The sequence below is a fragment of the Sander vitreus genome, chromosome 15 (assembly GCF_031162955.1).
Source record: "Sander vitreus isolate 19-12246 chromosome 15, sanVit1, whole genome shotgun sequence".
In the NCBI taxonomy this organism is placed as follows: domain Eukaryota; kingdom Metazoa; phylum Chordata; class Actinopteri; order Perciformes; family Percidae; genus Sander; species Sander vitreus.
This window is the reverse complement of record NC_135869.1, coordinates 21,242,442-21,254,489: the sequence shown is the minus strand read 5'-3', so window position 1 is coordinate 21,254,489 and position 12,048 is coordinate 21,242,442. Positions and strand designations below refer to the sequence as shown.

At 41.2% G+C, this 12,048-nt stretch overlaps 1 protein-coding gene across 1 annotated transcript in view; it reads left to right on the top strand.

Moving 5' to 3' along the window:
- Nucleotides 1-12,048, top strand: part of LOC144529859 (voltage-dependent T-type calcium channel subunit alpha-1I-like) — a 116,189-nt gene that overhangs the window by 93,760 nt on the left and 10,381 nt on the right. The window contains 4 exon segments of the mRNA XM_078269200.1: nucleotides 1,271-1,349; nucleotides 3,184-3,305; nucleotides 5,274-5,723; nucleotides 9,610-9,759. Of these exon segments, the coding sequence (XP_078125326.1) occupies nucleotides 1,271-1,349; nucleotides 3,184-3,305; nucleotides 5,274-5,723; nucleotides 9,610-9,759 (801 nt within the window).

Here is a 12,048-nt window from a genome sequence, read left to right as displayed (position 1 = left end):
CAATCAATCAATAGCTTTTTTTATTTGTCACATGAAATCGTACAAGGTGCAATTCCAGTGAAATGTTATCCCATCAGCTTCTTAAACTTGTGCATGATTCATCATGAAGCGGAATGTGGCCGTCAGATGGCCACACCGAAAAAGAGTCACCCGGTAGAATGGCACTGGCACTCCAGGATCCAACCAAGTCCCTGCAAAAGCACACCACAGCTCCCGACATCCCGTTGGAAACCAACATAGGCGCTAAGGCTACTAGGCTCACCGTCCAACACCTGCACACTGGTGCTAGCAGTAGTTTGATTTGATTGTAGTTCAATATAATCTAAATTCAATCACAATCTTTTTTTTGACTTGGCTCCGATTTACTGGGAGCTTTTCCTCCAAAGCAGGCATTAATATAAAAACACTCCTTTTCTTCATGATTTGTCTTCTTCAACTATGCATGATTATAGTCCTGCCTATAGCCGAAAAACCTCTGTCACAAGTATGTCAATATAATTTACTTAAATAAACTTCATTTGCAATACAATGGGCAATCTTTTTAGAAAAAGTGTTTGTCATTGTCATAATGTGGATGCATTATTCCAAGACCAAACTCTACAAAGTAAACAGCAGATTTAAAGTATCTTTCCCCTTAAAAACAGGTGGAGTAATCTAAAGCTTTCTTTATAACACATGGGTGGAGTATAATTATAGTAACTATTTGTCAGTGCATCCCCTCATTCCCTGTGGAGCAGTGTTGTTAAAGCCAGTGAATAGGGTACTGGGTTTTGTATCCCTGTAATGGGATTAGATTTTGCCTCAAGTGTTTACCATGCAACATCATCACCATTACAGTAAGTTGGGGTAACAGAAGGCTGGCTGCAGTGGAACCGAGCCAGGTCCCAAACCCCCCAATGCAAACATTTACAACAGCATCAGGGGTTCAGTCATATGAAGGTCTCAGAGGAAGTTGTGCCATGATTTGCAGAACTTTTGAGTAGTAATTGTGGTTGAATTATGTTCACGTGCACAAGGCAGGCAAGTCTATAGCTGATTTGTCAAAGGTTCCATTAGCAATGACCTTTTGATGTTTTTGTTGTTTGTTGCTCTTATATATATATATATATATAAAACCTAGTCTTAATACTTTTTTCAGGATGCTGTCAAATGGTTTATAACATGCATGGTAAGATGTTCTTGTGTGTGTGTGTGTGTGTGTGTGTGTGTGTGTGTGTGTGTGTGTGTGTGTGTGTGTGTGTGTGTGTGTGTGTGTGTGTGTGTTTTGCAGGTGGGTAACCTGGGCCTGCTCTTCATGCTGCTGTTTTTCATCTACGCCGCCTTAGGAGTAGAGCTATTTGGAGAACTTGGTAAGTGCTCATGGCATCCAATCACGATGCTGCAAATGATTACGTCATACAAAACCTCTTTTACGTTTTATGGTTCTGCGGAGGCTCCACGCAGAGCTTTCGCCGTAGCATACGTAAGTGGCCTGATGTTTATACTTGTGCGCTGGTGTGTGCGTCGAGCCGGTGTGTGTGTGTGTGGGGAGTGTGTGGTGGAGTGAGGGAGAAGTGAAAGAGTGATGGCGATTAGCTTCAGAGCGAGTACCGACTCTAGAGTCATAGTGAGAGAAACAAAGTGTCTCCCCTGTGTTTTCTGACCATGGTGCGAAATCTTTAGGAGGAAAAGTTAACCCTCTCCTTGATTTCATGTTGTTTATGGAGAAGGAGAACCAGGAAATGAGTCAGGGGAAATGCACCGCTACCCAGCCACAGCCGAGCGACGTGTAGTTACATTTTTCGAGAGGTGCACGTCAGGCTACAGCGTAGGGTCCGGAGTAGATGCAGAGGGGTCTGCGGGGATATGCTGTCAATTTGACGCAGAAGCATAAAAAGGCCTTAAGTGTGCACTTTGAATATAAACGATGTTATGCAATTATACAATATAACAAAGTATTTGCCGTTTCTTCGTTTTACCACAAATCTTTAAAGAGAATCCATATATTCATTCCATGATCTTTGGTCATTTACAAACAAAAGAACCAAGGCTGTAATATATATTTATATATATATGATTGTATTAAGTTACAGTAAAGACAGGGCCACATTCGTTGACACTGATGATAAATTGATTATTTATTGTAAAAACGATTTGGATATTTAGGCCAATGTAATGGGATAAATGATGAAAATGTTTGAGTTTTGGACAGATTTTCCCTTTACAATGGATGGGTTAAAACTTTTTAGAAACATGTATTATCTGTCATGTACCAACATTTGCACCATTATATACAGTATTATATATAAACAGTATACATACAGTATTCCACTAGTTGGATTAATCCTTTCATCACACATATATGTGGTAATGTTGTGATGAAAGGATTATGCTCTAATTGAAGAGCACATTGTCCACACTTCATCATCTATAGGTGTAAGATGATTAAATATCAACATACTGTATGTCAATGTCAGTCCTGGTGGGTAAATAAAATTGTGGCTTCCAGTTTTGGTGCACTTATTAAAGTAAACTCAGCTTGTGCACGTAAAAGCATGAGGACTCGTATTAACTTTATTATGAAAATCTTCTTATTTCCTCTCCATCCTTTATTCCTTTTCATTCATTCTCCCTCCTGCAGTCAGACAGCCATTAGGGAATCAACCCACTCTCCAGTATTCTGATACATAAGTACTGTCCTAAAATATCCACATTGAAGTTGGAAGATACATCTTCCGAACTGTCACATTTCCCTTGTGTGCTGCAGCTGCAGCCTGTGGCAAAGTTGCTTCCTATTGGAGCTTGGCAGGAAAAAGGATTAGTGGCAAATGCAAGTGTTGCTTTCTTGAGGCCATTCCAGAGATTATCTTGGGATATAAGCTCAAAGACAAATAGAGTGTTTGGTCACATTGCTGCTGATTTGATAACAAACTGTGTCTACAGAGTCCACAGAGTTGGCTTGTTTGGACAGTCATACAGGCAGGCTTAGCGACAGAAATGGTGCATGCCACTGCAGTTTTTGGGAACAATGACATGTTGAGTGTTGAGTGTTCAGATTTACAAATCTCTTTTTTCTTTTGTCATCCCTGCTCCCTTCCTGTTCCATTTCCCTTTTCTCTCTACCCTCTTACCTCTTTCTTATCTGTGACCTGATAACTTCTTCTCTTCCTCCATCCATCGACCCCATCTCACTCTCATCCTCAGTTTGCAATGAAGACTACCCATGTGAGGGAATGAGTCGTCACGCTACCTTTGAGAACTTTGGCATGGCCTTCCTTACCTTGTTTCAAGTCTCCACGGGCGACAACTGGAATGGCATCATGAAGGTACAAAGTTACTTAGTCATTATTTGTGTTTTAAAAGGAAGAAATACAGAACTAGAGAAACCAGTGAAGAGGTGGTCTAAGAGAGACAAGGCAAGGCAAGGCAAGTTTATTTATAGAGAACCTTCTCATACACAGAGGTCATTCAAGTGCTTTACTGGTAAAAAAAAAAATATATATATATATATATATATATATATACAATGAGATACATGAAAGGACAGACACATTTCATAAAGGTACAACAAAGTTTCAAACAAAAATGATAACATAATTAAAAGTACCATCAAACAAGACTAATGAAAAGCTCTGGAACAGTCTTTAACTTAGATTTAAAAATGGTTACAGATGATGCATACCTTAGATCCAGTGGAAGCTGATTCCAGCTGTGGGCAACATAATGGCTAAAAGCTGTTTCACCACTCTTGGACAAGAGACAAACTCCTCCTCAGTATGTCTGTCATCGTATCATCATCTTATCTTCCACCGTAGTGATACTTACTGATAAAAATAAAAATGTACTTGCTCAGCACCGGGAGCACATATTTCCTTACTGATGGCTTCGGCAGAGGAGTGATTGTGCCTCATTGCGCGCACACACACACACACACACACACTCTCACACACACACACACACAAAATACCAATTTCGCCTGAACACACATCTACTACCACCAGCAGCTATTACCACTCCTCCACACACCTAGACTGTGAGGGGAATAGAGATTATGCTGGAGCATGTCATCGGGCGTGGACCATTAAACACACCCTGGATACAGGTAGCGTTGATGGTAGTGGGCCCTGTAACAAACCAGCAGGCCACAGATGCTCTGTCATTTTAGCTGTCTGGCCTGTGAGACACGTAAACCTGCTTTGGCTTAGTAAGAGGCTGGCGACACAGAGTGGTAATTAGCTGTGCAGTGACCATAGGGAAGAGAAAAAATATTGAGGGAGAGGAAAATATGTAAGAAGGCAATGCAGCGTAAAGTAGGCCCCAGTGAACTGTAATGAGAGGTAGGACAAGAGGGGGTTAAAAGAACTGACAGTTTATTATGCTTTCTTACCTCTAGAGGGTAAGTTAAAGCAAGAATGAATGAAAAAAGGGGGAGGTAGAGCAGCATGAGTGATAGAAAATGCAGAATTGGGAGAAGCAAGAACAAAAATATGTGTAGAAATAACATGGAAAAGGAGTGAAGGCAGAAAAGGGAGATGTTCTGTGAAGGAGTAGAGTGTTTAAATGTCATGCCAAATTAGATGGAAATGACCAGCTTCAGCTCAGAGGGCCAAAATTGTTATGTGAGGTCACAGCCTGGGTGAGATATGTGAACTTCCTCCAGAAAACACTTGTCACTTTGGTTGTGCTCTGACTGAACCACGTTAACCAGAGTGGAAAGAGTTGGGGGACTCCTATTGTTTTGCATAGAAGCAAAACAATTAAGTGTATTATGTTCATACAAGTTGTCATGAATTCAAAGAGCCTTGTTAACATGAGCTAGATCTACTCTATTCCCTAAAATGTATTTTTGTTATGAAAAAACTAATTTTGATTGGGTTGTGGTTTGGCCTTGAGCAGAGTTACTGTAAATGTAAAATAATTGCAATTTTTCCAGGGCTTCTGTTTTACATTTCATATATTATAAGGTGATCCTATAATTGTGTCCACTTACTGTGTCTTCACAAACCTTTATCCAAAAAATGTTGTATTCTGTATGGTTTATCTGTTTTGTCTTGTGACTACATGATCCGTACCGGAAACCTGATTTGTTCAGGTCCTATCCCCCGAAATGGGCTATCCTAACCCTAACCATTCAAGGTCTAACCTCAACCATCTTCGCACATGCGTAAAACAAATCATGTTTCCAGTACGGATATGGCAGCCACACCTTTCCTCTTTTACTCGGCTCTTCTACCTCTGCTCCTAACCAACCCTGTCCTGACCTTTTTCCTCATCCTCTGCCGTTATGACACCAGGACACATTGCGGGAGTGCCCACCAGACCATGGCACTGATGTGGACTATGCCTGCAATCCTAGCCTTCAGTTTATCTCGCCCATGTACTTTGTCTCCTTCGTGCTCACCGCCCAGTTTGTGCTCATCAATGTGGTGGTGGCCGTGCTGATGAAGCACCTGGACGACTCCAACAAGGAGGCCCAAGAGGAGGCGGAGATGGATGCAGAAATTGAGCTGGAGCTGGCCCAGGGCACCCTCTGTTGCATGGGCGCCCCAAGCTGCGGGGGTGGGAGGGTGGAGAAAGGACTAGTCGCTGCTGGACCTGGAGGCACAGCAGGGGGGAGGGATAGAGGAGGTCTGATTGGAGAGAGGGGAGAAGGAGTGAGGAAGATGCGACATTCTGCAGGCAGTGTGCACCCAGGAGCGTACAGCTCCCATGACTCCAGCCGGACCCTATACTCACCAGCACAAGTGAGTGTGTGCATTTCTGTGTTTGTGTGAGAGTGCGAGTAAAAAAGTTTGTTTCCTGATAATGTGAAAGCTCTATTTTGTATGTGTGGCGTTTGCGTGTGAGTGGGTAGGGGGGTGTTTGTGTCTGCAAGGGGGATTGAGTGAATCTGCACAATTGGTATCGGACATATCACAGCGTTTTTATTATGGATGCAAAAATCTGATTCTCATTGATTTATATCCATTTCTATTTTTATTTAATTTTCCCCATTATATCCCAGATGTCAGCCAACTGCAGCTGAGCTGTAAAGCTTTGCTGTGGTCCTTTAAACAGTGGAACCATTGCATAGTTAAGTGCATTGTGAGGTTTATCGGTGTTTTAAGCCCCCAACGTCTCCTTCCAGGCAGCGCTGCCTGGAAGGCACTAGGATTAGGCAATGGTTATGGTTATGGTTAGGGTTAGGGTTAAGGTTAGGGTTAGGTGCCTTGAAGTCAAAGGTCGCAGTGCTGCCTGGAAGGAGACGTTGGGGGCTTAAAACACCATTGAGCCATTGTGAGCAAGTGACACCAACAGTGGCCAGCAGTTAAATGACAGTCTGTGCCAGAAAGGTATTGAAGGTGCTTTGGGCTAAAGAATTGAATAAATAAAAGTTTGCTGTGCAACTGTTTTAGCTTCATTTTCCACATGAATTATGCCTCTATTTGGTCTGCAAAGGGGAAAAAGAGAAGTTGCCTAAATACTATCAAAACCTTCCTGCATTGTCCACTCCGACACACTTCTCTCCAAGAACGTTACATAAAACACAATATGAGAATAAACAATACATAGTAGACAATTATGGAAAGCGTGACACAGTCCAGATTTTCTTAATGCATTGTGATCCAGCTTTCAAACATATCTAAACATATATAAATCACTGTTATAATTGCTTTAACAATTGTATTGTAGGCCTAGTGTGCACCTTGCAGCTGAGTAATGAAGATAAATATGAATTTTGATCAGACACATTATCACTGGATAATAAACAATTTGGATCAGTATCTGGGGCAAAAAAAAATGTAATGGAGACATTCCTACTTTTGAGTTTTCTCTCTGGCTGCCTGTCAGTTTGCTTCTCTTTACACAGTATCAATGCATTAGTTCATGCAGAGAAAATTACATATTCGATTCACAAAGTGAAAGAATACAAAAGAGATCAACAATATGGCAGTAATTTCTGTATAGTGTTTGAATGGTGCTGACATTGGAGAGAGTAGAGAATCATTGCTATATTTCCCATTGTGAAATTAACTGACAGCCACATTGCCTGATTACACTCAGTCATTTTGCCAATCTCTTTGTATAATTTGTTTGTACTTTTGTTCATTTTCTTTTACAGATTTTGTGAGAAGAAAGGGAGGGTAAGGAGGGTCAAACATCTACACAAAGAGAGGAACTAGTAAGATAGGCATATAACAGGCAGATAAAAGGAAAGAGACACTAAGCTGTGTCTTAATTGCAACATTGCACAAGTGCAATTGTGCTAAAAAAATCAATGAATATGAATGAAACACATTGGGCTGGAATTAAAGGCATTTTCCAAAATGAAACCAAACTACTTAAGTGATATTAGATGAAAGCCGAGACTAAGCCATATATTTCCTTCTTTTTAAAAAAAATTTTTTGTCTTCTTTCACTGTAGTCATAGCAACCTATGTTGTCAGCAAGCAGAGATGAGCAACTTTAATGGCTTTCTCAATTTTTCAGCTTTCAGTACTCACATTGAGATTACGCAAGTTTGCAGACACGTGCACGGTTACATTTTTTAAATGATACATCTATCTCGTCTACATCTGTGCGTGAGAGTGGATGGTCTCTCATTTCTACTCACAGTCTGACAGCAGAGACACACTCTTCCATTATGAAATCGCTAATGATAGTCTGCGATATCGGTGCAGAAACACATAAAGATGACTCATCGGCTGCCATAAAGAGTCTCACCGTTATAGAGCTAAAGTTGGCTGCATGGAGACATTTTTAGCTCACTGTGACGGAACTTAATGCAGACCAGGGAGAACACATTGGCAGCATCCTCCCCCCCTCTCTCTCTATCTCTCCCGATCTCCCCTCTCTTATTCTTTGTCTCTTAAGTGATGCAATAAGGGATCTGGCAGAACAATGCAATTTATTTGGAACACAGGTTCCTGTGTGTGTGTGTGTGTGTGTGTGTGTGTGTGTGTGTGTGTGTGTGTGTGTGTGTGTGTGTGTGTGTGTGTGTGTGTGTAAACATTGTGATATCTTCTGCCGTGGTGCTTTAGTAAATCTCAACATATTGTCATTGTAGCTTCTCCAGAGAATACAAATAATAGATCTGATGAGTCTTGATGATGTATAGAGACTTAAGAAAGATTGCAGCTACAACTGCTATATTCTATAACGTGCCATAATACACACTGAAAAAGTCATTTTCGACTCTATGGTGAAACACTCGTAATATATTGCACAGGGACTGGAGGTGACACTGTAGGAAGTCGACACACACAGAGGGAGAGAGAGTTAGGGAATAAGAGAGGAAAGATAATGGCTGAGCCGGAGACAGTCCGATAGACGCAGTAATTAATTTCAGCTCTCTCCCCTCTCTCTCAATTTAAATTCCCTATGCCCTATTGTTGTCCACTAATATAGTTATTAATGGAGGCCAGCACATAGACCACCACAGTCAATCAAACATAATTTTTTATATCAAACTCTTCATGTACACAGAATGAACTATCTTGGGACTGGCTGTGTGAGAGAGAAAATGTATTAAAAGACCTGGATATGGCAGAGTCAGCCTTACTGCCAGTGTGTCTTCATGCAAAAATGTGGCACCGCAACACAAACCAGCATTCTTTAGGTATATTTATATTGCTGGAAGTACAGTAACCTATCTCTTAAATCCTTAGCCCCCTCATTTTCAAAACATAAGCCATGAGTGATTGTAATATAACAGAATGAGTCAGAAATGTGTGTTTGCATAAGATATCTAAGTATAGTCCTGTAAGCGGTGTTGTAGAAATGTTTCATGAAAATAGCCCTGTGTGGGGATTGAAGAGGAGTGACCTTGTTTCACAGTATCTTTTGGGATATATCTGCTCATGTAATTGTTATTTTGGCTGTTATGAATGTGCTACAGGCACAACACATCTAATTCATTGTGAAATACAGTGCCCTTTTTTCTGTCAGTAGTTTCCTTTTTCTGTCAGATTGGTTTCTGGAAAAAAAATCAATCTGGCAGATGAGATTCAGGCAAGGAGGGATCATTTAAGTAGCCAAAAAAGCCCTGACTGATTCAGTCTAAATTGCTTTAAACCTAATAATACCCAGAGCACAAAGCAAATGCTTAAATCTTAAATTGTTTCAACAAGGTATTGAACAGCCTAATTGAGGTGATATATCAAATGTAATTGCGCCGCTCTCAGTGCTCAAGGCTTTGATAGTAAAATTAGGTGTTACTTGGCTAATGAGGATTTGGAGTCAAATTATTGAGGAGCCTTTTTGCAAAAGAGAACAGTGCTTAGCCCTGAAGGCCAACAGAGTAGGAGAGGGGGATTTGTTCTGGTTTATTTGTACATACATGACACAGAGAACGTATTTTAGATGTGTTTTTTTTTACTTTTGTGGTTTTAGAAATGAAGGCTTAGGTAATCTACATGTGTGAAAGTGTGCATTTATGTGTGAGTACATAATAAAGTATAAAAGCATACCTGCGTGTGCACACAGACATTTTTATAACCCTTACGATGGTGTATGCATTTCCCTGCGTGTTCTTTGTCCTCGCATGTCCGCATGTGCACATGTTGGCACCTGCGTGCAATACTGGTCTGCCGGCCTGCGTCCCGTGTGTATGTGTCCGTGTGTATGTCTGCGTGTGTGTATGTGTTCCAGGAGAGCCAATGGCTGGACAGCGTATCTCTCCTGATCAAGGATACATTGGAGGGGGAGATGCTGATGATCGATAACCTCTCCGGTTCTGTCTTCCACCACTATTCCTCTCCTCCACCTATCTGCAAAGATTGCAGGGGCCACCCACAAGAGGTACCACCATGAATGCACATAAATACAAACATATATGCAATACACATGCAAACACACTCAGACACCTATAGGGCAGTCGCCCAAGATATTCAATTCATCCTTGTGGTTTAAATTTATTTTACAGAACCACAGGCATCCATTTTTTGGATACAGATTTGGCTCACACAACCATCCACAGTACCACAAAAAGATGCATACATTTTTACCATGATCATTTTTAGTACCCACTGAGCTTCACTGGACTAACCTGGAGGCCCATATTTATCAAACATGTCAGAATCACTCCTATTAGTCAACCAGAATATTTCTCTAGTATTAAAAATACTCCCACCTCAGAATATGAAACCGATTTATAAAGAAACCATCTCAGTGTTGCCAATTTAGCTATCATGCCACTAGACTTTTTATGACCATTTTAAAGAAAAAAACTGAGCCCAGCAGCAAATTCAGTGAAATTTTGGGCAAACTCCCTTGAAAAGAGTTGCAGGTGATCCTGCAGTACTCCTCGCTCGCTGTTGCTGCGGTTCTTTGGCTTGACAGCTGCTCTCTGTCTGAGTGAGAGAGAGCAGCACGTTCAGTCGACCACAGCAGCCAGATTGATATATAAACTGATTGCAGAGTATCCATAGTGTATTTGAAAATGCATTGGTTTAGTGTTCAGTCAGGGCATCTTACCAATGGCTACGCTCATATTTCAGCAAAACCAGGCTTATCCAGTCTTGTTTCATTATCATGGGTTAGTGGGGAGGAAGAACCAGGTCAGCTTTAAAGCTCTGAAATGCATGCGAGAGACCCAAATGAGATACCCACAATTTGTTGTTGTCGAATAAATGTACATTTTAGGATTTTGTGGATATTAGTAGATAGATTTACAAATCTTGATTTATAACATAGTTTTACTCCTTTGCCTGAAAATGGGCCCACATATGGATCATTCCGAGAAGTGTGGGTCCGTGCGAGGCCTGATCTTTGCTCTGAGATGCTTGGTAAACATGGCCCCGGGTATTGGATGAAAATAAACTTGAGGGACATTTTGAAATAATTTCACACTGGATGTAAGTACCTAGTTGTGTAAGAAACATGAATGAAATACCTTCCTTATCATACAAATGCGTACATGTGTAAAGATGTACCAGCCTATGCAAATTTTTTTGCCTGCATCAACTGTGTTTCAAAAACTTACCAAACCAAACTACTACTTTGCAAAATCAGTGAATAGCAAAACTCAGTAGCCCTGAAACACACACACTCACATATACAAGACACACACATTCATGCACACAGGCACAAGCACACACACTCACAACCACAATGTTCAGGAGCAGATTACGTGCATGCAGATTTGCAACAGGGACACACACAGGCACATGCATTTGTCACGTACTTTCATGGATATGCGCACACAGGGCTTCATTCATCACACAAAGCTGTTTGAATGGGAAGTGTTGTTAAAGTCCATACTTTATAAAGTTAATTAAAAACACAGTATCTATCACATGATGATATCAACTTTCCATATGTGCAGAAATGTGGATTAATGAGGCCCATTGCATGCATGCACACATGCAACCATTCCTGGCATGCATGCACGCAGGCACCAACACTCATTTACTTGTGCTTGTATTTTGGGGTATTTTGAACTCAGGAGAGCCTGCATTAAACGTAATCACAAACATACTGTCCTGTGCCAGTGTTGTCCATCACAATGACAAAGTGCAGCGGGTCAGCTCACAAGAAGCAATAACTGGGCCCTACACCTCCTTACCTGTCAGTCCTGCTTTCTGCCTGTCTGCAGATGCTGTCAAACCATCAATCTTTCCTCCCTCTTTTACATGTTTCCTCCCATCCATTCCTCCACTACTCTGGCTTTCCCTCTATCGCTCTCTAATTTACTGTGTCTGATCCTTTTCTTCAATTTCCCATGTTCTTTAACCATCAGACTCGCATATTGTTTGTTTGTTTGCGTGTGAGAGCGCTAGTGTGGGTGTGTGCCATTTTCAGACAGATGAGTCTGTCACTGCTGTGAGTTATGTACAATGGTATCGTGTTTAAGGGGACACAAAGGCACAGCGGGACACCTGGGTGCAGTGTGTGTGACAGTGAAAATATTCATCAAGTAACTACCTAATAAGGACTTGAGAGAGACTGTCAACAGTTGAGTCTACAGGGAACAATTCAATGGAGCAGTGAAGGCCTTTGCCATTTATTCAGTTGCTAGATTAAATAGGCACTTCTCAAGCATACAGGAACGGTCCACAACACAATTTCTCTGACACTATTTTTTGGAAG